Source organism: Paroedura picta, chromosome 7, assembly GCF_049243985.1.
Source record: "Paroedura picta isolate Pp20150507F chromosome 7, Ppicta_v3.0, whole genome shotgun sequence".
NCBI classification, from domain to species: domain Eukaryota; kingdom Metazoa; phylum Chordata; class Lepidosauria; order Squamata; family Gekkonidae; genus Paroedura; species Paroedura picta.
This window is the reverse complement of record NC_135375.1, coordinates 101,917,041-101,943,313: the sequence shown is the minus strand read 5'-3', so window position 1 is coordinate 101,943,313 and position 26,273 is coordinate 101,917,041. Positions and strand designations below refer to the sequence as shown.

At 50.7% G+C, this 26,273-nt stretch overlaps 1 protein-coding gene across 4 annotated transcripts; it reads left to right on the top strand.

Annotated features, from left to right (window-relative positions):
• GPR162 (G protein-coupled receptor 162) lies at window positions 1-26,193 on the top strand. 4 transcript variants are annotated; one of them, XM_077345774.1, is made up of 6 exons: window positions 286-710; window positions 1,785-1,940; window positions 2,823-4,935; window positions 17,403-17,592; window positions 22,983-23,134; window positions 24,993-26,193. In XM_077345774.1, exons 3-6 carry the CDS (start codon window positions 4,096-4,098, stop codon window positions 25,521-25,523), a joined length of 1,713 nt encoding a protein of 570 aa, XP_077201889.1. In that variant the 5' UTR covers window positions 286-710; window positions 1,785-1,940; window positions 2,823-4,095; the 3' UTR covers window positions 25,524-26,193. The 4 variants fall into 4 exon arrangements, with proteins under 4 accessions (XP_077201888.1, XP_077201889.1, XP_077201887.1 ...); XM_077345773.1 differs by lacking the exons at window positions 286-710; window positions 1,785-1,940 and adding an exon at window positions 1-58; XM_077345772.1 differs by lacking the exon at window positions 1,785-1,940.
• Window positions 26,194-26,273: the final 80 nt, after the last annotated feature.

Here is a 26,273-nt window from a genome sequence, read left to right as displayed (position 1 = left end):
ATTTCACAAGGCAGAGGCGGCAACCAGGGCCACGGGATTCGACCCTCGCTCCTGCCAGGTGGGTCAGGCCGAGAGCGGGCGGCTGCCCCAAGGTTACCACCTCGGGTTGCCAGCTCCGGGTCGGGAGGCTCCTGGAGAGTCGGGGGCGGAGCCTGGGGAGGACGGGGGCCTGGAGTCTGGAGAGAAGGTGTAATCCCGGAGGATCCCCAGCGATCCCCCCCCCCCGGGAGGCTGGCATCTCTCCCCGTCCGTGGGCCGCTCCCACCTGTCCGCCCTGGCCGGCGCGTGTCCCTCCTTCCCGAAAGCGCGCCACGCGTGGACGGCGCGTCTCCTCCTCCTCCCTTCCCTTCCCAGAGGAGGGGCGCCGTCCCCGCCGAGCCCCGACCCGGCATCCCGCCTCCGCCGCCTCCGCCTCCGGCTCCTGCTGCTGCTGCTGCTGCTCCAGGCCGCCCTGGGCGCGAGGACGAGGGGACGGCGCTGGTGCGGGAGGCGAAGGCAAAGGCGCGCGCGCGCGCGGGCGGGCGAGAGGGCGGCGGGCCCCCCGGCGGCCCTTCTCGGCCCGGAGGACGGGCGGCGGGCAGCGGAGGGCCAGCCGGGGAGCCGCGCCCGCAGGCAGGCAGGCAGGGAGGCAGGCAGGGAGGCGGCGGCGAAGGATGCTCCGGTCGCCATGGCAGCGGCGGCAGCACCAGCACCAGCCGGCAGCGGCGGAGGTAAGCCGGGTCCCCCCACCCACCCACCTACCCACCCAGCCACCCCGGATCCGGCCTGGCCTGGCCTGGCCTGGCCGCCCGCGACGCCTCTGGCGCCTGGGCGCACTTTCGCAGACGGCCGACCCCTCCCCGAAGGGCTTGACCTCCTCCGGGCGGAAGGAGCCAAGGGAGCCCCACGCCCCCCTTTGCGCCCCCCTTCCCCCGCCGCGCTGGGCTGCAGGCTCAGGCGGGGGGGGGGAGAAAGGAGAGGCGGCCTCCCGCCCGGGGCGCCCGGGAGCTGCGGCCCCGAGGCCCATCTGGGCTGGCCTTGCTTCTTCCCCCCCCCTTCCCTTCCCCAGCACAGGCCGGCTTGTCGTCCCCACCCCACCCCACCCCTGTGCTCCCCCCCTGCATCCCCCCCCCCCCGTCAAGTCACGAGCTGCGTGTGAGTTCACTTGTTTCCCCAATGTGCAGACAGAACTTCCCATCTGGAAAGACGGCGAGGCGGGTGGGAGGTGGCGTTTCACAGGAAGCGCGGGGTGGAGATCCGCCAAGCTGAAAGCTGGGGGGGTGGGGGGAGAAGCCGGCGCCCTGCCAGGATTGGGGTCGAAGAGCCCGGTGGCACCTGAAGCCGGCTTGGCCCCGCTGTGCAGTTGGGGATGGCATGGATGCCGAAACACGTCCCCTGACATTCCCTGCGGCAGCTACCGGTCCCCTGGCAGGGGTAGGGATGAAAGCAACCCAAATCTGCAGGAGCTTTTGGAAAGGGGAGGGGGGACTTAAAGCCTCCCCGTGGGCAATGATGTGTGCCCTTCTGCAGGCCTCTGATAAACTGTTCACCTGCCCAGAAAGCTGGCAGAATGCCAGGCCGGGCACAGCTTTAGATGAGTCTCCCTGGCTGGCATAGCCCGGGGGTTAGCAGGACTGTGATCTGTCTTCAACCTTTGATGCTGTCGGTGGTGAGGGGCTGGTGATGCGATTGGGAGAATTTCCGTGCGTCCGCAGGTAGGTGGAGGGGCCGGGGACAGGCTGGCAGCTGAAGCGGGAAAAGCACTGAAGCAATCTGCTTTCCTGTTTTGTTTTTGTTCCTTAAAGGTCAGGCACAGCGGTATTCCGACCCAGCATCTCCCTCCATGTCCATCTCCAGCCTCCCAGGTGGTCTTTAGCTTCTGGACGATTATAAAGGAGCCTAAAAGCACAGCCCGAAACTTACTGGAGGCAGTGGCGGCCGTGGGTCAAGGCCCCGTTTTTGTAAGGCGCTTGTAGGTCAGGAGGAGCGGATGTTCATCGGCTGAGGGACATTTGGCAAGAAGGGAGGTCGGGGCAGGAGGGGGGAGTCCCCGCCAGAGGGTGGGGGACTGCAAGAGCATTTGTGCAGAAGAATCAACTCCACGGCCAGCTAGAGAGCTCAGGACCGGATGCAAAGGGGAGCCAGAGATGTTGGGAAGGAAGGCCTCAGCCAATGACAGCGTGAGCTCCCCTTTGGGATACAGGCTGTGTGATGCTATAGGAACAGGTCACAAGGGGGACTTGATCCGCTGTCAGGAGCTAATCTAGGGTCGGTAGTGGAAGGTGCTATCTAGTGGCCGCTGACTTAGGGCAACCCTTGTAGAGTTTTCAAAGCCAGTGATGTTCAGAGGTGCTTCGCCGTTGTAGTTTCCCATCTAAGTCCTACTAACGGGCCGGCCCTGCTCAGCTTCCCGGATCCGATGAGCTTAGGCTAAGCTGGGCGATTCGGGCTGCTTCCTTGGAGCGAGGGCAGGATAAAAATTTACAAGAGAGACAGCCAGATGGGTACAGCTGTGCTCCTGTTCATTCCTACAGGGCTCGGGCCAGACGACTCCCCAGTAAATCGTGCCTGTTGGGTAAGATCCGTCAGCCATGCCTGGAAGCCTCATAGCCTGAGGGAGACACCTTGCTTCACTTTGTTGCAGGAATGTTTTGGACAAAGGTGATTTAGAACAAGAGGAGAGAGAGAGAAATAGAGACAGAGAGACAGAGATCCCTTGTGTCAAAGTACAATGCCCATTACCTTGATCATATGGACTGGAGAACTGGAATGAGTTCTGAGAGGACTTTAGGGTCTGGGAGAGATATTTCCTGACATTGTTTGTCTTTTCCTTCCCTTTGTAGTGAATATCCAAGCTCGAGACACTGAGGAATTTTGGGAAAGGATTAACCCTTCCTTCCTGACTGGCTTTCTTCGCTTTTGACACCTGAGGGGAAAACTCCGGGGCCCAGTGAGGCCAAGGGCCTGGAAGAAGAACAGCAGGTTGTGGTGTTCTGTGGGCAACGAAGAAAGAACTCCCTCGTCCTGGATATGTTTCTAAGAGGCTATAAGTCTTCAGGGGGGAACGCTTGGTGCTTGAAGCCTGGTGTTTGGTGCCCCCTGAATGCCAGGGCCGTCTTCTTTTCCCCCATCTGCCTTTCCTCCTACACCCCCTGAAAACATTTGATTTATCCTCTGTTCAGGTGAGAAAGTATAGGTGCTTAAGGAAAGGTAGCAAATTAGGAAAGGAGAGGAAGACGCAAGGAAGAGATGCACAGACAAGACTTCAGTGGGTTTGGGCGTTAGCTCACATTCAGGGAAGTTTATGCCCTTATTTATCTTTGTTTTCTTATTTATTTAGATACTTGGGGCAGCTAAAATTTGTTTAAAAAAATTACAACAGGCATCAAAAGAAGAACGTCGCCAAATATTGCTTTAAAAATAGAAAACCAGCAGTTCGGAGCCCTCTTCCTCTCACCTCCCCATTAAAACCAGAAGCAATACAGTATTTCTGTATTCCAGCAATTCAGCACAACCAACGCTTACTGACCAAAGGTCCTGTAAAATGAGCTGAGCTTGCGTTTCCTCCAGAAAGCCAGGAGGGTACGCGTGAAATAATATTCCTTGGGCGGTTATTTTGCAAGCGGGGTGTGTGTGTGAACACCATGCAAGGCCCTGCTCCGCCTTGTCAAGCTTCCAGCTTTCAGTAAAGGGTGAGCAGAACTCTATTTGATGGTCTTAGAAAGCCAGGGAGGGAGAGCTCATACAGAGTGCAGAAACTCAGGTTTTTATTCCCTTTCCCTCATTTATTTGGAGTGTTCTTTACAAAATGGAAGTCTGCCGTAGTAAAACGCAAGTTGAACAAAGAACAGTATAAGCAAAGAAGGAAGCCAAAGTAAACAAAAGAGATGGACCCAAAGAGAGACACTGAAGAAAACAGATCAGAGGAGGGAGGGAGGGAGGAATAGCAGCGAGCAATTTGAGGAGGGGGCCTCTTACCAGCGATGCCTCCCAAAATCTCCCCCTGGGCTGTTCCCCTCCTTCCTTCCGGAGGCAGATGAGGGAGGAGCCGTTGGGTTCTCTGCAAGGTCGTGTGGCCTTTTGTGGCTTGGATCCGCTCTACGACGCCGAGGCACGATGAATCGCATGGGCGACAGCATGGGAGACCTTTCCAAGGCCACCTTGCACAACAACTCCCTGTGGTGGCTGGCGTGTGGGCTCCTGGCCCTGCTCGCCAACTCCTGGATCATCTTGAGCATCACCGCCAAGCAGCAGAAGCACAAGCCCTTGGAGCTGCTGCTGTGCTTCCTGGCAGGGACCCACATCCTCATGGCCACCGTCCCGCTCACCACATACGCAGTGGTGCAGCTGCGCAGCGAGTCGTCTGACTACGACTGGAACGAGAGCATCTGCAAGGTCTTTGTCTCCACGTACTACACGCTGGCCCTGGCCACCTGCTTCACGGTAGCCTCCTTGTCCTACCACCGGATGTGGATGGTCCGGTGGCCCGTCAACTACCGCCTGAGCAACGCCAAGAAGCAGGCCCTGCACGCCGTCATGGGCATCTGGATGGTCTCCTTCATCCTCTCCACACTGCCGTCCATCGGCTGGCATAACAACGGGGAGCGCTATTACGCCAGCGGCTGCCAATTCATCGTCAGCAAAATCGGGCTGGGTTTCGGCGTCTGCTTCAGCCTGCTGCTCCTCGGGGGCATTGTCATGGGCCTGGTCTGTGTGGGCATCACTTTCTACCAGACCTTGTGGGCGCACCGGAGGCATCGGTGCCATCACCAGAGGGCGGACGAGGCGGCCTCTCATAACAACTTCAACGTGCCGGCCATTGTGGTGGAAGACGTCAGGGGTAAACGGCGATCGTCCCTGGACGGGTCCGAATCGGCCAAGACCTCCATGCAGATGACGAACCTCATCAGCGCCATCGTCTTTTTGTACGACACACTGACTGGGGTGCCCATTTTGGTAAGTTATATTCTCCCTTCCTCCGTTCATCCTCCTTCGATATCCCAGAACTGCAGTTTTCCAATGTTTTATCTTTAGGAGTCTCATGCCAGCTTGTTGGCCAAAGAAGCTTTGGCTTTTGCAAAGGATTCTGGGAAATGTAGAAGGGGTATCACTCAGTTCAGGCCTCCCCATTGCCATCAGGATGAGGGGGGGGGGAAGACACCCAAGAATATCCACTTGCAGCTGAACATGGCAGGGGAAGAGGGTTAGTAAGAAGCAAGCTGCCTTTTAGGAACCTTCTCAAGCAATAATTATCTTGATCTATCTGTGTGTGTGTGTGTTTTAGATTGGGTTCCATTGTTTTGAGCCAAGAAAATTATTAGAATTTAAAGGAATGCTATTAAGTGATAAAAATAATGGACAAACAGAGAATATAACAAACAGTATTGTAATGCAAGTTTTATTATCAGCTGCATTTTTTGTTTTCGTTTTTAAAATTTCTTTTAACTAAAGTAAATTAAAAAAAAATAGAAATCTTGAATTGTCGAGGGTCTTCATGGCCGGAGGCAAATGGTTGTTGTGGGCTTTCCAAGCTGTGTCACTGTGGTTTGTTATTTTATTCCCTGACGTTTCGCCAGAAACTGTAGCTGGCATCTTCAGAGGAAGGACATGGCAAGGTGGGAATCTCTCCATGCCAAAGTGTGGACTCACGAAGTGTGAGTCCATTTGGCACAGTAAGATTCCCATCCTGCCAGGCCTTACCTCTGAAGGTGCCAGCCCCAGTTACTGGCGAACTACAGACCACGGCCGCACAGCCCGGAAAACCCAAAACAACCAACAAGAATGATCTTATTGAGTAACTCTTGGGAAATTTCTGAGAGATCTCAGGGTCTTGAAAAACTTTGAAAACTGGGATGGGTAGGAAATTGCCTGGTCCTTTCCTCATTTTGCTGGCTAGACAGAAAGGATGTAGGGCAGTGGTTCTCAACCTTCCTAATGCCACAACCCTTTAATCCATTTCTTCATGTTGTGGCGACCCCCAACCATAAACATTTGCAAGTGTTCTTTCACAGAAATTAAACCGAAACTGACCAATGGCGTGAAGATCCATCGTTCATGATTGTATATTAATTGTTTCCCCCCACACACCCCCGGGGTTTCTCAGCTCAGTTCTGTCCCACCATGCCGATCTCGTGCTTTTCTACTTCTCCAGACAGACGGAATGCTCTATCTCGATCTACCCCTCAAGGCTGTTGTGGGGTGGTGCCTTCCCGGCCAAGCTGCTTGCCCTGCCACAACCCCTGTGAAAGTGTCCTGACCCCCAGGTTGAGAACCACTGATGTAGGGGGAATTCAGAAGAGGCTCTTGTAGGCTGTAGGCAGACAAAGGGTCAGATGCAGATTAAATTGGCCCTCTCCACTGACTCTCCCTTCCTGCTTCAGAATCCCCTCGGTCTCCCGTCCTCAATCGGCATAATTTTGTGAAAACTGTGGGGGAGGGGGAAATTCCATTCTGCTGATGGGAAATACCACCTGGATCCGATCCAATAGCTTTTAAAGATCACAGACAGTGGTAGAACAGGGTTGTCTCCGATAGGCACACCCATTTCTTTCGTTCCACCTCTGTCTCGGGTCAAATTGGTTCTGCAAGTTTTTGAACCCTGGAGAGCCAATGCTGGTGCTGATAGGATGGATTCATGGTTGATTCATGGTTGATAAGGCAGCTACCTATTTACATGGCTCCAGCCTCGGACATCAAAGACTCTCCCTATTTATTGCCCTAAAGCAGGGGTAGTCAAACTGCGGCCCTCCAGATGTCCATGGACTACAATTCCCATGAGCCCCTGCCAGCATTCGCTGGCAGGGGCTCATGGGAATTGTAGTCCATGGACATCTGGAGGGCCGCAGTTTGACTACCCCTGCCCTAAAGCCTACTCTGGTTTTAGGATGAATACATCAAAATCCTTTATCAAAAGGAGAGATGGGCAGTTATTCTAAAATTAAGTTACCTTAAAATAAGAATTCCAGGGGGGTTAGGTGAGCGCAGCAAAAATCAACAGGAAGCTCAAAGCTCCTTAAAGATACACCAAATTTGATTTTAAAAAATCTGGACTATCTTAAACATGCTGCAGGAGTCCTGTTTTACTTTAAAGACAGCACATTTAGCAGCTGGAGAACTTTGAAAATTGTAACAAGAGTTCTAGAGTTGTCAGCTGTGGGTTGAGAACATACTTTAAGATGTTCACCAGTGGAATAAGTGAGATCAAATTTTCCCGTGGACAACTTTGCAAGACACGGACTATTTCCTTTGACCGTGGATCTTCTTATGTCCAATCAGAAATGCTCAAAGCTCCAGTGGAGGGCTCAGTATATGGGTAGGGTCAGATTTCTGTGTGGGATGTTCAGCTTGATGTAGGCCACTGGGAAAGGAGAAGAGCTGGTTTACCCTGATTTTCACTACTCAAAAGAGCCTCAGAGTGGCTTACAATTGCCCACCCTTCCTCTCCCCACAACAGATACCCTGTGAGGTAGGTGGGGCTGAGAGAGCTCTGAGAGAACTGCGCAAGACCCAAGGTCACCCAGCTGGCTGCATGTGTCTCAGAGAGGCTTAGAATCATCGACCCTTCCTCTCCCCACAACAAACACCCTGTGAAATAGGTGGGGCTGAGAGAAGAGTACTGAGAGAACTGTGACTGGCCCAAGGGCACCCAGCTGGCTGCCTGTGGAGGAGGAGGAGGGATTCAAACCCAGTTCTTCACATTAGAGTCTACCACTCTTAATCACTGCACCCAGTTGTCTCTCAAGGCCAGGTGCCGAAACAATTTGGGACAGGTTCTTGCATATGCAGACAATATGTACTTTTAAACCTGTATTTATGTAAGGACACGTAAAGACACTTGTCTTTATACTGGAATTTGTTAGTTATGTGCTAAACCACAGGATAGTTGTTTATAAATTATATTTTAGCACTTCCAATTGCATTATTAAATTAACTCTGATGTTTTGTGCATTGTTGCTATGTACCAAATTATATTTTACTTTCTTTGTATTTGCTCCAACATTTTTGGCTAACTTTCTCTTACAGGGTTGCATTTTATTCCCCTTTTTTGGTTGTGCATAAAATGCATGCCACATATAGTGATTGTGGCTCTGTTGCTCTCACGTACCAGGAAGGTCTCCAGTTTCACTCTGGTTCTATGAAGCAGCTGGCCTTCTCCAAGCTGACATTTCTCCAGGTTCCATTTACTCAGGTCTACGTGCGAGTCTACCCTGGAAAGCTTCCTTGTCAAGTATCAACAAGGAATGTTCCATTTAGATCTTCTCACTGACTGTTTTCCGTCTTTACCAGCATGACGTAGAGCCACAGCCTCTAATTGGAGAACTGAGTTTGATTCCCCACTCCTCAGAATGCAGCCAGCAGGGTGACCTTGGGCTAGTCACAGTCTTGTTAGAGCTGTTCTCACAGAGCAGTCCTGCCAGGGCTGTCTCAGCCCCAATTACCTCACCAGGTGTCTGTTGCAGGGAGAGAAAGGGAAGGCGATTGTAAGCCACTTTGACACTCCTTTGGGTAGTGAAAATTGGGCTCTTCTTCTAGTGAAAAGCAGGGTATAAAGTAGCTCCTCTTCTTCTCCAGATTAGGAAACTTTTGGAAATTTGGGGGTGGAGCCAGGGGAGGACAGGGACCTGAGTTGGGTAAAACGTACTCCCTCCAAAGCATCACTTTTCTCCAAGAAAGCTGATCTCTGTACTCTAGAGATGACCTGTAATTCCAGGGGGCTCCCAGGTCCTACTGGGAGGCTGTCATCCCTCCTCTTACACTGCCACACCAAAGAGGCAGCCCTTCCGCCTTGACATGGTGGAATCAGAAAAGGTTATGGAAGCAGGTGACTCTGTCCTCCTCCCAGCCATCTTCCAAAGTGTACAACCTGGGCCAGAGTGGCTCCGTCAAAGAGCATCCTCTCTTCTATAGGCTGAAAACCTTTCCCAAACCAGTGAGCCAACAGTGTAATGGTGGGACAGCGCTGCACAGAAATCAGAGCTGGCTCTGTGAGTTGTAATCAAGGGCCAAGTGTTCTTGCGGAACAGGCAGAAATCTGTGGTCTGTCCTTGCTGGCCATATTCAACCCTTTGCTACCCTCAGGAGCCTTTAAGGCAGGGGTAGTCAAACTGCGGCCCTCCAGATGTCCATGGATTACAATTCCCAGGAGCCCCTGCCAGCGTTCGCTGGCAGGGGCTCTTGGGAATTATTGTCCATGGACATCTGGAGGGCCGCAGTTTGACTACCCCTGCTTTAAGGTGTCCTGCAGAAGTGGAAATGGAAAGCAGAGGAAAGCAGAGTGTCTCTGCAGACCTTGCATTGTTGCCAGATCTCCCCCAATTAGTTCAGATCAGACAGCCCAAGGAAATTTTAATCCGTTCAGCCAGCCTTCCGAAGCTAGCTAATGGGGGTTGCGTTGGGTCATATTTTGATTTGCTAGGTTCAGGACGCACAGCCGTAACTCACCAAACGGTTCACTATTTTTGAGCTTGGAGAAAGGGCACGCCAGCCTCATTTTCCTTTTCATGCGTCCTTCCCTCAAGCCCCTTCGGAGAGACCATCACGCAAAATCTCATCTTCACCCAGCGCTCTAGGGGCTGGTGGTGTGGCGGGGATGGGGGACACTTGTTGATGCAGGTGTCAAGAAGAGGAATTGACCGTGGCTGTCAGTTTGCGTAAAGCTCTCCGAAGTCATTATGAGCATCAGCTGCTGTGGAAGGGATACCTGTCTTCATCTGTTTAAAAAAATACTAGCCTTGATAGATGGGTAAATACTCCATCAATAGAAAGGAAGGGAAGAACTGAGTCTTCCTGCCAACAACTAAAAAAAAAAAAACCCTCGTAGCATAAAATGCTGATAGTTTGGGAGTACTGTTGAGGACACAAAGTACCCGATTCTGCAGATAATCTCTCCAGCACCGGCCTGCAGGGTAGCAGAGTATACAGGCTGCAAATAATATTTTTTAAATTACCAACAAAACACATTTAAAAAAGGGGGGGAGCGGAAAGGTCATAAAACGCTGGGGGCCCGAGGAGCAGGGTTTTGTCGCACTGATCTGTTGACGCCACAGTTACTATCCAATTGGTGGCTGTCACAGTTGGACAGCTGCATTCCGGGCTGCATTTGGCATTGCCATGAATACAACAGATGTACGCCAGAACAGCGCATCTCCCTTTTGGGGGATGGGGGAATATTACAGTCTGCGCTGGGACAAGGTAATATTCTTGCGGCTGAGATGCCGCCTTTCGAAAAGAGGCCTGGACTTTGCACAGCACAATGGGAACTGCACTTATATTCCAAGGCCCCCCAAAGTGACTGAAAATTCCAGCTGCAGCAGCTAGGACAGTCTGAGAATTGAGCTAGCGGCTAAGAGCCCTGGCACTCTGCTGGGTGGCCGATCCATTCAACCGCTGATACTGACTGAACGGTAGCAAAAATAGCAACGGCTGCAGCATGGAAAGAAGGCATTCACCGTGAGCCATGCAATCGTGTGAACCAGCTGAGACTTTACAGAGCACCCTCTCTTTGATGCACATGCATGACTCCTCTGTTAAAGTCAGACTTGGCAATACCCATCGACTTAGATTTCCCTGGTTCCGGTTTTTGTTTGGTTTCTTTAAGCAGCTGGGCCACATCAGAAGAGTGATACAGGAAGCAGAAGGGACCCGGTGTTTCCCTGTTCTCAAGGTGCCATCCTAAACACAGTTATGCCTTCCATATTCACTGAGGTCAAGGGGTCTTTGAAGGGTGTCACTCTGCTAAGGGTGGCACTGTCAGTCATGCTACTGAAACCATGGTGCTTTTTCTCTGTGGAGCATTTCGAGGGGCACTTTTGACAGCCGTGGGTGGGCGTGGTGAGAAAGCCCCACAGAAGGGCTTTCCAGGGAGATTTGTCTATCCCACTTGATCGCCGTCTTCTGCCAATGGAGAAAAGTCTCTTCTGTTTAGCTCGGAGTTCCCTTCCTAACCCCCCTTCTTGTTCGTTTTAAATTGCTGGTTTTCTAGATAAATACTGTTTTTAAAGCTGGTTTTTAATTGTTGTTTGCCACCTTGAGGGCCCTAATTGGGTGGAAAGGCAGGCTACAACTGTTCCAGATAAATAAATTTAAATAAAATGTCATGCTTCGTGGGCAGCGATTGCTCTGTCCACAAAACCACTGCTGTTGGATCCAAGCTGTAAAGTCTCTCTTTCCCCTTCCCCACGGAGAACCTCGATAATCCCCAGAATGGGTTTTTCAAATTTGCCTTCCTTTCAATGGATTTTCAATGCCCATTTATATGCAAAAAAGGCCAAAAACGCTAAAAAAAGACATTTAAGTCATACACTGTAGAGCAAAATGTCTCTCTTTAATCTCCACTCTTACCTGCAATCACTTTCATGTGAGCACCAGGCTCAGCTGTTTTGTTATTTGCATGGGTTTGCTTAATGGCCAGTTGGCTTGCCATCCTCCAGGTGAGGCCTGGAGTTCTCCTGGAATTACACCTCATCTCCAGACTGCAGAGATCAGTTCCCCTGGAGGAAACGGCTGCTTTGGAGGGTGCCCTCTCTGGCATTAGACCGTGCAGAGGCCCCTCCTCTGCCCAAATTCCACCCTCCTCAATCTCCACTTCCAATATATTTACAAACCCTGACTTGGCAGAACTCTGAGGGTGGGAAGGAAGAAGGAAAAGCACCATCAAATTGCAGTTGATTTATGAGTAACTCCATGGGGTTTTCAAGACAAGAAACATTGAAGGTTGTTTGCCATTGCCTTCTTCCACATCATGACCCTAGTGTTCCTTGACCGTCTCCCATCCAAATACTGGCCAGGGCTGACCCTTCTTAGCTTCTGAGACCTGATGAGGTTGGGGCATAAGTGGGTGCAAAGTTATAATATCTAATGCTAAACCTAGTGGCCCCTGCATCAAACCATCAGTGCTATACGGAAACTTCTGAGATCGTTGGAGTTTCTACTCAGGGGACTCTCAAAGAATGCAGAAAAATAATCAATAAATATATCTTTATTTTTCTGGCCCACCCTTCCGGTGCAGCTCAGGGCATAAATGGGTGCAAATGGTGTAAAAAGTTATGATGTCTAATACTAAAGCTGGTGGCCCCTGTGTCAAATCGTGAGTGCTATAAGGACACACCTGAGATTGTAGTTTTTTTCTACTCAAGGGACTCTCAAAAATGCAGAAAAATAAACAAACAATAAATAAATCTTTGTTTTTTCTAGCCCACCCTTCCAATATAGCTCAGGGCAAGTAACATAATGAAAAACAATAGGTTAAAACATTGTCTATTTCCCCCCAACTAATTACATAGCAGGGTTTCTAGAGGGGAGGGTTTCTAGAGTTAGTGGAGCAGATCTTCCCCCATATTGTTCTGTTTGGCCCCAACCACAGGCCTGGTAGAACAGCTTGGTTTTGCAGGCCCCGTGGAACTGTCTAAGGTCCTGCAGGCACTTTATGCAGAGTGTTCCACCAGGCTGCAGCCAAGACCAAAAAAGCCCTGTGTCCGGTGAAGGCCAATTTCACTTCCTTTAGGCCAGGGGTCCTGAGAAGATGTTGTTCTGGTGATCTTTACATGCTTTGGGGGATGTAGGGGGGAAAGCAGACCTGTAGATACGCCAGTTCCAGACCGTCTAGGGCTTTGAAGGTTATGTAGTGTTGTTAATTGGAGAAAAGAACACACCATAGTCTAGCGTGGTCTGGATATGTTCCCTGGAACACGGAATGTTGCAGAAAAGTTTAGAGGCATCTAAGAGGAAGTGGCAGTGGGACCTGAAAGGTTGAATGCCTATACGATTAGACAGTAGGTTATAAAATTACATACACATTCATTGTGTGCAGCTTAAAAAAAAAATTAAGGTTAAAAAATTATCCAGAGCCCATAGGCCACAAATATCATATGCACCATACAATCTTAGCTGCATAACATACCCTATTGTCTAAATCGTACAGACATTACAACCTTTTAAGTCCTAGCTAATTCCCGTTAGGTTTTTTGTTTTCTCTTCCATGTTGCATTTCTCCCCTCTTTGTTTGAGGTGGTGGTGGGGACAGAGGGAGAATGGGAGAGCTGCTGTAAGCCTTGTGGGTTCACATCCTCCATCACTTTAATGACCCCCGACTCATCCCTCATTTCTAATGCAATTTGTTTATTTGTCTTGGGCACATTGCAGCTTAGATGAAACAGAACATTTTAAAGCGAGTAGACCTCTTCTGACTTCTGTATCTAAGATTATAAGCTGCAATCATACATACATGGGGGAAAGTTATGCTGTTGTACTGCCGGAAATGAAAAAGGCAAAATACAAGGCCTGCTTAAGATGTTTTTGTTGCCCCAAGCAAGGTATGCCTGTCACCTTCTGGACATGGCCCCAGTAGCACAGGTCCAGGTGGCAATGCTAGAGAGAAGCACGCTCCTCTTTCTGCTGCAGCTTGGGTGGCTTTTCTGAGGAGTCAGTCCTGGGCAAATAACATGTCCGGTCTCAGTCTGGTGTTCTTTGCAGAGCCTGTTCTGAACTAAGGGCTGCCGATCTCCAGGTGGGCAATACAAACAAGAAAAAGGGAAACTCTGTGAGCATGCAGCAATACAGCAGTGATAACATAAACTTGAGCAGTAATTATATAAATGCAGTAAAAAGATAACTATGGTTGGATGTTGTGCCACTTGGAATCGGAGATGTTTGTTCAAAATGTATCATTTTTTGCAAACAATGACATTACATTAAGAGGAATTTTCTGTATTTAGTGGCTCTGTATTATCTAATGTTTACTTAGCCCTACTCATGCATTCTCACAGATTTTCCCTTTTGTTGTTTGTATTCCCTGCCTCTGTGATCACTGCTTATTTTGGCCTGCAGGTGAGGCCTAGAAATCTCCCAGAATCAGTTCTGGGGCATTATACCCCGGCCCTTCTCTAAGCACATCCTCCCAAGGCTTGACCCTCAAATCCTCAAGAGTTTCCAAGGTTACCTGGAGAAAATACCCCCTCCCCCGAGAGGACTCTAGGGCATTATACCCAATGGAAGTCCCCTGCCTTCCCAAATCCAGCCCTCCTCAGGCTCCAACCCCTAAATCTCCACGTGTTTCCTAACCCGGAGCTAGGAGCTGTCCTTGCAGGTCCATAATTTAAAAGGTAAAGGTAAAGGTATCCCCTGTGCAAGCACCGAGTCATGTCTGACCCTTGGGGTGACGCCCTCTAGCGTTTTCATGGCAGACTCAATACGGGGTGGTTTGCCAGTGCCTTCCCCAGTCATTACCGTTTACCCCCCAGCAGCAAGCCGGGTACTCATTTTACTGACCTCGGAAGGATGGAAGGCTGAGTCAACCTTGAGCCGGCTGCTGGGATTGAACTCCCAGCCTCATGGGCAGACAGCTTCAGACAGCATATTGCTGCCTTAACACTCTGCTCCACAAGAGGCTCTATAATTCTTCTAATTCTAGGGCTCTCCAGAAAGCCAAAAGCGCTAGGCCTAGCAGTATTTCTGTGTTGATAAATCATCTTCCCCTAGTTTTCCTTCTCAACAAATCCACTTGTGGAATAAAGATCACACATCTGACTCCTTATGGAAATGGTGTGTATGTGTGTGTGTGTGTGTGGGGTGTGTGTGGTGGCTGTCATCCACACTCAGTTATTGAATTTTTGCAGGTGCCAAGCACAAATTGTTCCCGTTGTCGGCTGCAAAATTAGATTCTTTGCTAGGGGGCCGAAACATTCTTTATTTCTGTCAGCTGAGAGAAATTCCCCAGCCCCCATTTGGTGTTTTTTTTTCCACCAGAGAGTGTTAAAATGATGTGAAATAATGTGAAACTGCACAAAGGAACTTTTCAGGCTCTGATGAGCCTATCGCACCCAGGAAGGTGACTTTGGAGCTGTCTGACGGCTGCTCGGAGAAGAGTTGAAAGAGAGGGGACTTTGGGGGCAGTACGACATTTTAGAAGCGTTTTTAAAAGTGTTTTTTCCACCTTCCGTATATAAAGAGCACCGAGAGGCTGATTATAAATGAAGTAAATAAAAATAAATTGAAATAAAAATAAAACCCTGTGTAAGCCATATTTGAATAATCTGTATTGCTGCATTTGGGGACAATGCTCAAACATTTTATCCACAGTTGACTTGAGAGACAGCATGTTGAAGTAGTTAAGAACGGTGGCCAGTAGTCTGGAGAACTGGGTTTGATCCCTCTCTCTTGCACATACAGCCAGCTCAGTGAACTTGGGCCATTCACAGTTTTCTCTGAGCTCTCTCAGCCCCACCAACCTCATAGAGTGTCTGTTGTGGGGAGAGCACGGGTAGGCTATTCTAAGAAATTCTGAGAGGCAGGAGGCCTGCTGAGTGACCTTGGGCCAGATACAGTTCTTTTAGAGCTGTTCTCACAGAACAGTTCTCATAGGGCTCTCTCTGCCTCACCTACCTCACAGAGTGTCTTCTGTGGGGAGAGGGAGGGAAAGGCAATTGTAAGCCCCTCTGAGGCACATGAGGCTTGTGGGTGACCTGGGTCCTGTCATAGTCCTGTTAGAACTCTCTCAGCCTCACCTACCTCACAGGGTGTCTGTTGTGGGGAGAAGGGAAGGCAATTGTAAACCGCTTTGAAACTCCTTCAGATAGTGAAAAGTGGGGTACAAAAAAAAGCTCTTCTTCATGGTCTCTTGGAGACTTCCATGCACACCTTCCAGCGAGTCTTCTGACTGAGCTGCATGAGAGAGCATGGTTTTCAAACTTTCAGCCAGCTTCCACCTGCACTGTGCAGGGGATAGTCAGAAGTAAGGAGATTTTCCTTTAGGGCTGCAATTGTACTACCTCATTGCACTCTGTAGTAAACCCTCAAACAACACAAATGTGTGAGAGACAGTCCATGGCTATCCTGCCACCTATAGGGGTCCCTTTTTAAGTGAGAGATGAGGACCCAGCAAAATACCGGAGAGGCAGCGGGAGGAGAGTCCCCTCTCTGCTGCTGTCCCTTTTGTGTCGTTTCTACCGCTTAGTGCCTGACTAACACACATGCAGGTGGTGATGTGAAATAAGGTGGTAGAAAAAGAGCCAGCTTGGTGTAGTGGTTGAGAGCAGCGGCCTCTAATCTGGAGAACTGGGTTTGATTCCCCACTCCTCCTCTACATGCAGCCCGCTAGGTGGTCGTGAACCAGTCACAATTCTCTCAGAGCTTTCTCAGCCTTGCCTAACTTACAGGAAGGGAAGGTGATTGTAAGCCAGTGAGAGTCCTTCAGGTAGTAAAAAATGAGGCACCAAAAAAACAGCTCTTCTCTCATCTTCCCTACATCACATCAGTCTGCAGATGGACTTCCCAAAAAATCAAAAATCAGCAGAGCAAGCAAAGAGACAGGCCGGGGAGATGCTTTCTTGCTTCTGGGCTAGTATATTTTGTGCATTGAAGATTTGTTTGGTTGTTGAAACACCAAGGCATACACAAAGCCCATAGTTTATTCTACTTACTTATGGGTAAATGAGTGCTAAGAGCAGCTATTGGCAAGAGATGGCTGAAAACACCTTTGCAAACGCAGGTGATTCAAGCAGGACTATTGGGTTTTTGAGTTAGACCAATTGTTCTTTCGTACCTGATCAGCATTGGGGTACAATCTGCATAGTGGCCCAAGGAAAGAAATCCTTATCTTCTTTGGAAGCAATGTGTTCATTGGCTGCAGGGGTGGCCAAACTGTGGTGCTTCAGATGTCCATGGACTATAATTCCCATGAGGCCCTGCTAGCAGGGACATCCAGAAAGCCACAGTTTGGCCACCCCGATCCTCAGGATCCATGGGAAGGGAGGGTCCCCACAAAAGAGCACTTTGGCAGCAAAGTTGAGCAGGGTGTCTCAACAATAGAGCTGGCTATCAGCAAGTCACCGGTTCGAATCTTACCACTGGCGATCTCAGCCCCATACCTGCAATGCAGGTACAATAACACACCTCTACCTTGCTGAGCTTGTTCCGTGGGCTGCAGCCAGAAGACATAGTTGGAGAACTTTGAAGGAGATGCAAATGCAGAGTAATATTCATGGCTGCGCTTAAGGTGGGAGACGGATGACAGTTTTTAAGAGAGCTGAAAAGCAACTTCCTGTGTCAAAGTCTGAAGGTGCTGTGAATTTGCAGCCAATTGACAGCCAGCCTGCAGGGATTTTGTCCAGTCTCAGGAATGGTTAGTTCTTGGATGGGAGACCATCATGGGGACCCAGTTTTGCTATGCAGAGGGAGGCAAGGTCAAACCACCTGTTCTTCTCTGTGACTTAAAGGGTCACTGTGACTTTGCTTCAGCCTCGTAGCACTTTCCACAGCTTGTCAAAACAACCTGCAAGGTCACCGGGGCGTATGCTGGTGCCAGGACCAGCAAGCACCTCTTTCCTACTGATGCCAGCTCCTCAAAACCCATTCCCAGGCTTTGCCAGTTTAACGCGGGGAGCCCGGCTGTGGAAGGCGCCTCCTCCCACCTCCTCCCTGTTTTCTAGGTGGTGAGCTTCTTCAGCCTGCGCTACGACACCGCTCCCACCTGGATGGTCCTGGCTGTGCTCTGGTGCTCCATGGTGCAGACGCTGCTCCTCCCGTCCTTCATCTGGTCCTGCGAACGCTACCGGGCAGACGTCCGCACCGTGTGGGAACAGTGTGTGGCGATCATGTCGGAGGAAGATGGGGATGACGGTGAGTCTCCTTCTTTCTAAATCAGCCTTTTTTGAACGTGGAAGAACCCCTGGGATATTTCTCAGGCTTCAGGGAACCCTGGAAACGGGCTGGAAGTAATGTCGGCTGGCCACACCCCCTGCCATGCCAAGGAGGACTGGGGGGGGGGGGGAGGGAGACAGGAGTAGGCAGCTAGACTCCGCCCACTTTCTTCTGTGGGGTAACCCCGCCAGAACGCCACCATCGGGTCAATAGAAGCAGCCATTTCCCTGCTTTCACGGGAATGCTGGGAATAGCTTGTGGCTGGGTCCATTAAGGCAGGATAAAAAGGAAAGGCTGATGCGCCCCTGGGGAGCTCTGACGGAGCCCCTGTTCTGAACGATGCCCATAGCAAAAGTCTTTTGGGGAGGACAGATGTCACCAGCTTCAACGAGACCTGTGGACAACATTTGGCTGGGCTGTGGGTCTCAATGGCTGGATCGTCTTGTCAGCTAACAGAAAGGGATTGGGGAAAATGGGTTCATCTTCCAGACTAACTAAGAATTCAGTTAGATTGCTGAAGCGTTCCCGCCTGCAAAGGGCGATTGTGTAATGTTCCAGCTCTGAGTCTGCAGCTACGCACTGGATGCTTCCCGTCCGTGGCATTTCAACAGGCTTAAAACACACTGAAGCGGGTGTATCTTTTTTGGACTCCCATAACTGGCTGCTTTTCTGTTAGCCAAGTGCCATTAAACAACACAAAGTACATGGGTCAGAGTGTCAGGAGAGCCTTGCTAGATTGAATCCAAAGTCCTCCCCGTCGGTCTCCCAGAGATGCAGAAGGGGCCTTCCCCAAGACACCCTCCTGAGCATCCTGAGTCGAGAGATGACACTTTCTGCTGGAGGGATGCGCAGAATGGATCCACGGGATCCAACCCCGGGTTTCCAGCTGAGGTCAACCAGATGCTTTTAGTCAGCCAGTAAACAGTGCGCAAAGTCAGAAGTCCTCTGAGCATTTGATAGAAGCTTGAGCAGGAGTCAGACCCAGTTAGTACCTGGGAGGGAGACCTCCAAGGAAGCCCTAGGTTGCTACGCAGGGCCAGAACATCTCTGTCTCTCCAGTGCCATGAAAACCTTTTGGCAGCCTTTCTCAATCTTTTGACAGTGGAGGAACCCCTGAAATATTTTTCATGCTTTGCAGAACCCCGGAAGTGGTGGCATGCCCCTTTAGAGAAGTGGGTGCGGAAGTAAGATACGGGAGCCAACCAGGCGACCAAGTGATCCTTTCTCATTTCCGTTGCGGAGAAAGAGACTAGGCCTGTAGAGCTGGCTTTCTCAATCAGGGTTTCTGGACAAGCCTAGAAGGGTTTCCTGAAGGGGTGGGAGTTAATTAAGAGAGAGTATGTATGTGTTTATTGGGTGATATGGCCATATATGATCAGGTCAACCTGTACCCACTCCCAAAATGGCCAATGATGGGCCTGGAGGGGGAGGGAAGAGTGAGCATGGACACAGCTGTGCTTCCCAACCATATTCTCCCTGATGGCGCCACTTCTGGGGTTTCTCGATCCCTGAATAATGTTTCAGGGGATTCTCAATGGTAAAAAAAGGTTAAGGCTGCCATGTATGGTTATGTTGACCTGCCTCCCCTCCCAAAATGGCCAATGATAGCCTGGAGGGGGTGGAAAGGAGGGGCTAGCCCTACAAATCCTTGCTGGCCGAGGCTCGCTTCATTGCATGTGGTAGCAACTGGAGTCCAAAGAGGTTAGTACTCCCGTGGATCCATTCTGGGTCTGGGAGGTTGTCAGGGGGTGATGAAGTGGCAGACACCTGTCCTAGCCCTGTCCCCGGGCCAGCGGAGTAGGCTACTGGGCCATTTCTGGCATTGGAGGAGGGGTGGGGAGTGTGGTGTCACATCCAGTGGGAGTGTGTCTCTTCTGGGGGTGTGGCAGGGAGATGTGGCCTGCTGACCTCACTTCTGGAGTTTCTCAAAGCCTGAAGAATGTCTCAGGGGTTTCTCAAAGGTAAAAAAGTTGAGAATGGCTGCTGTAGAGCAACAGGGGAAGTGGGCTTCAGCAACACCTACTGATATCAGTGGTCATCTGAACTTTTGAGAAGGGCCATGTAACCACTGGGGAGTTGTCCTTTCTGGGTAATTTGACCTTGGACTGGATCCTAGCGAGTGCCAGCAGAGCAAAGCTGACAGAGCAAACCGGTGCCTCCACTCCAAGTGAAGCAGCCAAGTCTCCGGAAGTTGTGGCGGTTGAGGGATAATCATGACCAGTGGGCGGCCAAGTTGGGGGTCTGCAGTGGGAGGGGAACATCGCCTCTCCTCCTCCATCCACAGAGGTGCTATTACCCCATTACACCTCTTTTGTTTTGCTATCAGGTCAGAACTGACAGAGGGCAACTCTGTAGTGCTGTCAAGGCAAGAGACTTGCAGAGTTGGTTCCTCATTGACTGCCTTTGCATCACCATCTTGGTATTCCTTGGTGGTCTCCCATCCAAATACTAGGCAGGGCTGACCTTGCTTTGCTCCTGAGATCTGATGATATTAGGGTAGCCTGGGGTATCTAGGTCGGAGCATAACTCCTCTCAGACGGCTTCTGCATTAGGAGACATGCCTTGTTTTAGCCTCGCTTTGGGTTTCCTTTGGAGGCTGCAAGTCGACTCTAGCCTTTCCACATTTGGGCTTTCCTCCCCTTATTTCCCAGGCTGAAAGTTGCAATATGTTTTCCTCACTGAGTCCAATGGAGGCAGCCTCCCATCATGCTTTGCTCCCATCCCCTTTTCAAAAATTTTTGCAAAATGGTGCCTGTTTGCACCTTTGTTTTCCTTGCACCCCTTAATCCCACCATTCTGCACTGTTGATTGCCTCCCCACTCCCCCACAAAGTGTCCTGAATGTAATTTTAAAAAAAACTGGGTTATAACGTTATAACATCATAACTCTGCTGCACAAGACTGCTTTTTTAAAAATGTAGAAACAGAGTTGTAACGCACTCACAGATTTTTTGGAATAGAGGGAGGAAGTGGAAAGAAAGAAGGGGGGAGGGAGGACGGTGATGAGGAAAGGGGTTTGACCGAACAACTCAAAATGATGGGCGCAGGGAAAAACCTGAGTGCATGCATTTCTGCCTTGAGCAGCCCTGAATTAGACCCCGTTTGAAAAAATGAAATCTAGTTTTCTGGGGATTCCTTTGCTGCGGGGTGAGGGGGCAATTTGGGACTGTGCCTGACAAAGCAGATTTTAGTGCAGAAACGTATGAAAAAGCTGACCCTTTAAAAATGCAAATCTGACCAATATTGCTAGTGCTGAATATCGCTAGTCTTACACTGATCAAACATCATCTCTGGATCCAACTTCTTGGGTTTTATTTTTTTTTTAAGGATCTTTATGTGGCTATAAATTTAACCTGCACCTTATTAAACATTTCAGGTGTGTTTATTCACAGAGCAGCAAAACTGCTCCAAACATTGTGTGTTTGTATAGGTGTGTAGGTTAAGGCAACATACGAGCATATAGGCACCCTCCATAACTGGCTTTTCCTTGACTTAGACGTAAAGAATTGGGTTTTATTCAGGAAAGTTTTAGCGCTGCCTCTCCAGGAACCTGACCAAGGTGGCTTACGAAAGAAGAAGGAAATAACAAAACACTAAAAGATACTGATTTTTTAAAAATCCAGCGCTGCATAAAAACATAGACCCCAGATACAGACCAATGACAGCTTAAAAATAACAGTTTCCAGACTAAAACGGTGTTTTTAAAAACCAATCCCTTAATTAAAGGGTTTGTAGAGCCTGCGCTGCCAGAGGGGGAAAAAACCCCAGCCTGTTTTTATCGAACGCTGTGAGTGCTCTTTCAAACCAGCTTCCCTGTTCTAAAAATATTACAGGTGCCTTCACCTATGAGGATGTCCATTTCCTCTTGAATAAAACATAGAATCCAGAGCATCTGCTTGCTCCTGCCCTCACCCTTAGACAAGGTGCTCTGCTCAGTACGCGCCCAGCGTTTCCCTGGAGAGCCAAGGCAAGCGGGAAAAGCCGATTCCCAAAGCCACCTGAGCACATCCATGCTGGTGCTTATGGACTGCTGTGCTCACAGTGCGCTTTGTTCACGTAGCCAAGCGGTCACGGCCAGCCACAAGCACAAAAGGCTGTAAAAGCCTGCATTCTGGGAAGTTACCCACATGGGATTGGCTTCATCCTTGCGTGCAGCTGTCTCCAGCTAAGACAGAGGCAGGAAAAACGACTTTGCAGCAGACGCAGTACAAGAAGAGGAGCAGTTTTTTTGGTACCCCGATGTTCACTACCCAAAGGAGTCTCCAGCTGGCTTACAATCGGCCTCCCTTCCTCGCCACACAACAGACACACTGTGAGACAGGTGGGGCCGAGATGGCTCTGAGAGAACTGTGGCTGGCCCAAGGTCACCCAGCAGGCCACCTGTGTCTCAAAGTGGCTTACGATTGCCGACCTTTCCTCTCCCCTACCCTGTGAGGTAGGTGGGACTAAGAGAGCTGTGACTCACCCAAGGTCACCCAGCTGGCTGCATGTGAAGGAGAAATAGGGAGTCAAACCCAGTTCTCCAGATTAGAGGCCACTGCTCTTAACCAATACACCAAGCACATACAGGCACAAGAATCCCAAGTTATGTCATATCGAGCCAGCTTGGTGTGGAGAGCCAGCTTGGTGTAGTGGTTAGGAGTGCGGATTTCTAATCTGGCGAGCCAGGTTTGATTCCCTGCTCCTCCCTCATATGCAGCCAGCTGGGTGACCTTGGCCTCACCTTGTTCTGACCAAGCAGTGATATCAGGGTTCTCTCAGTCTCAGGGGGTCTGTTGTGGGGAGAGGAAAGGGAAGGCAACTGTAAGCTGCTTTGAGACTCCTTCGGGTAGAAGAAAGTTGCATATAAGAACCAACTCTTTTTCAATAATATCAGGGCTCTCTCAGCCTCACCTCCCCCACAGGGTGTCTGTTGTGGGGAGAGGAAAGGGAAAGTGAATCTAAGCCACTTTGAGACTCCTTCAGGTAGAGAAAAGTGGCATATAAGAACCAACTCTTCTTCTTCTTGAGCAAATCTGCACATGGTCATGGCCAGAAAAGAGACTGGGGAGGGGGGTGTTTTCTCTAGTTCTCCTATTGGCAACCAAGATTAGGGAACTGCAGTAATAGGTTTAAACTACATATAGAACAATTTTCCCCCCAGATTTCCCCCCCAGAAGTTCAGCAGTGGAATCATCAGCTGCCTAAGGAGGTGGGGAGCTCCCCCTCACCGGCAGTCTTCAAGCAGCAGCTGGACAGATGCCTATCCTGGATGCTTGAAGCTGATCCTGCACTGAGCAGGGGGCTGGACTAGATGGCCTAGACGGCTCTTCCACCTGTGTGGTTCCATGATTCTGTGAAAGAGATTTCCCTCTCTTTGTCTTCCTCCAGATGGCACCGGTGACGACTATGGCGACGGGAGGTTTTGCAAGGTCCGATTTGACACCAACGCCGCAGCGGCCGTCAAGCGGGACCCCCAGGACACCAAGCTGTTACGGGTGCATCACATGCTGTTGCCGCACGACAGGGTGCATTACCTGCAGGTAGGCTGCTCCCTTTCCGCACCTCCGCTGAAGGTTCCGTCCCATGGGCATAACAGCCGAGCACACGGAGCTGCCGCGGAAAGCATCAGACCACCCGTCTGCCTAGCAGAACTTTGGACTGGAGGTGCCAGGGAATTCACCAGGGGCCTTTCCGCACGCAAAGCTCTTCACACTTACAGGGCTTGGTTCGCACCTCTTCTGTTGGTTGCATGTTTCCGGAGGGGATATTGTGCCGCGCTCCTGGAAGGAGCTGATTCCGTGATCGGCAGGCCTCGCGTTAGCCACTGCACGCACGCACACGCTGCAGATGCTGCGGTTGCTAGGTAGCACTGCAGGAGATGAACCAGTAGGGTGTTTCGTGTGTGTGCGTGTGCGTGTGCGTGTGTGTAGGAGATTTGCGGAAGAACAGGAAGCCTTAGGTCGGTTGCGGGGTGGGAACAGCTTTTGCTGCCGCCTCTCCCAGAGAAGCGAAGAGCTGCCTCGGATCCATCCACCCCCCCGTATATTATCTATATTTTCAGTTTTTTCATCGTATTTGGTAAAGCAACCTTAAAGTGGTTGAGTGGGGGGGGGAATACGAGGTTCAACTATCATGGGGGGAAGTTATGAAAGTCACAACAGGGGCACGTGGGATTTGCAGTTACAAAACAAACGTCGTAGGAAAACCCGCGGTGAGGATAGAGATTGTGTTTTCTTAGCAACCTGGTTCCACCCTCTGGAGTGCTGAGGTTTCCTAGGGAGCCTAATTGCTCAGCGAAGAATTCGATCTGCTCCAGGCATTCAGTATTGCAGTCGGGGAGACTGAGGGCTTTGGGGGGTGACTGATAAGAATGGGGGGGGGGACATGGGGCTCATTTTTAACGTCATTCGGGTGTATGTTGCATGGAGGAAGCTGCCTTCTGAGACCAGCAGGCCCGTAAAGGTCAGAAAACCTGGTTTACGGTCAGCAGGAAGAAATTGGAGGAGTCAGAAGGCCGGTCTGTTAGCTGTCTTTCATCCTAACAAATCTTTATGTGGTGGGATCTGTTTTTATTGACAAGAAATGCTCCTTCCGAAGCCAGCTTAGTGTTGTGGTTACGAGCTGTGGCCTCTAACCCAGAGAACCAGGTTTGATTTCCCACTCCTCCTGCACATGCAGCCAGCTGGGTGACCTTGAGCCAGTCACTGTTCTCTCAGAGCTCTGTTAGCCCCACCTACCTCACAAGTTGCCTTTTGTGGGGAGAAAAAGAGAATGTGATTATAAGGTCCTCTGAGACACATGAGGCCTGCTGGTTGACCTTGGGCCAGTCACAGTTCTCTCAGAGCTCTCTTAGCCCCACCTACCTCACAAGTTGCCTTTTGTGGGGAGAAAAAGAGAATGTGATTATAAGGTCCTCTGAGACACATGCAGCCAGCTGGGTGACCTTGAGCCAGTCACTGTTCTCTCAGAGCTCTGTTAGCCCCACCTACCTCACAAGTTGCCTTTTGTGGGGAGAAAAAGAGAATGTGATTATAAGGTCCTCTGAGACACATGAGGCCTACTGGGTGACCTTGGGCCAGTCACAGTTCTCTCAGAGCTCTCTTAGCCCCACCTACCTCACAAGTTGCCTTTTGTGGGGAGAAAAAGAGAATGTGATTATAAGCTCCTCTGAGACACATGAGGCCTGCTGGGTGACCTTGGGCCAGTCACAGTTCTCTCAGGGTTCTCTCAGCCCCACCTACTTCACAGCGTGTCTGTTGCGGGGAGAGGAAAGGCAGGCGATTGTAAGTCTTTGATTGTAACACTTTGAGACTCATTTAAGTAGTAAAAAGTGGGGTACAAAACCCAGTTCTTCTTTTCTGCTACTGTCCTGCCTGTTATCCCGTTCTTTCCTGATAGGTCCCTCTCTCTCGGAGGATGTCCCACGACGAGACCAACATCTTCTCCCACCGGTCCGCCCCTTCCTTCCTCCACAAGTGGTCCTCCTCCGACGACATACGTGTGGCCGCCCCACTCAAACCCAGGGGATCCCCCAGCTTCCTCCCCCCGGAACTCCGCAACTACCACCACCGCCAACGGCCGCCCGAAGACGAGCTCACCACCCTGCAGCAGTTCTTGGAAGCCGGGCTGGCGATCCGAGGCCCCAGCTCTAATGCCTGTTTCTTCCGTGACGAGATCACCACCTTCATTGACGAGACGCCAGCGCCCTCCCCGGTGGGCAGCCCACGCCACTCCCGCCTCACGTCCTCGACGCCACGTGAGAGGCATCACTCCTTAGGGGGTGCCGGGCCCGAAGAGGGCCCCGATAGGGATCGACGGTGTTCACTGACCGGGGACGAAAACCTTAACCTCTACTGCGGGGTTCAGGAGCCAGGCGAATGGACCGTGGCAGGGCCAGAGGCACAGAACTTGCGAGAGCTCACTCTATGAAACGGGGCCAAAAGCATTCGCTGGGATCAGGAAATTCGGCGCATCTCCCGTCTCTGGACCCAAGCGATCTTTTAGGTTCTTGTGTTTTTCACCATGTTGGCAACAGATGGGACTATTGTACACTGCGGGTCCCAGCGTGGTGGGGAGAAATGAAGCCCTGAAGGGGGTGGGGAGCAGAACTATGGGGAGGAGCCACGAGATGCTGTTCCAAGGGGGGAGACGCGAGCCCCGGCCACCACGATTAACGGAGGGCACCGTATCTCAGCTCCGCGTCCTCGATAGAACCGTTAGCTCCCCCCTTTCCCCCCGTTCTTAGCTCTACCTATCGTGAGAAACGTTTATTGGTTGCCAAGCGTGGGACAGGATGGTATTAAAAAAAAGAAAAGAAAAGATCTATATTTGGAGTGTCATACGTGTCTTGGTTTTTTACTGTAATAATACCGTTTCTGTCATTAAAGTGATTAATCAAGCGCTTAACGAGATTTAACAGAGCCAACTGGGAACGGAGAACGGAACACTTCCCCAAGGCATGGCTCACCTACAGCTGTCAGCGCATCGGATGCTAAGGAAGGAAGAAGGAAGCGATCACAACAAAACGTTCCTGCGGCTCGCTTCGTGTGCCAAAATGCTTTGCACGCATTAGCGCCGTAATCCGGACTGGAACCTCGACGGGGGAGGCCTGTACTTGCAGGTGAGGAGAGCAGCTCAAAGAGAGGCATCTTTCGAGAGGCACAGGGGGGAGACTCTGCT

Excerpts from the sequence above, each read along its gene's own strand:
- GPR162 (XM_077345773.1), top strand. The coding sequence starts at position 4,096 with ATGAATCGCATGGGCGACAGCATGGGAGACCTTTCCAAGGCCACCTTG. Across the intron at positions 17,593-22,982 it reads GGAGGAAGATGGGGATGACG|ATGGCACCGGTGACGACTAT; the intron begins GTGAGTCTCCTT and ends GTCTTCCTCCAG. Across the intron at positions 23,135-24,992 it reads ACAGGGTGCATTACCTGCAG|GTCCCTCTCTCTCGGAGGAT; the intron begins GTAGGCTGCTCC and ends CTTTCCTGATAG.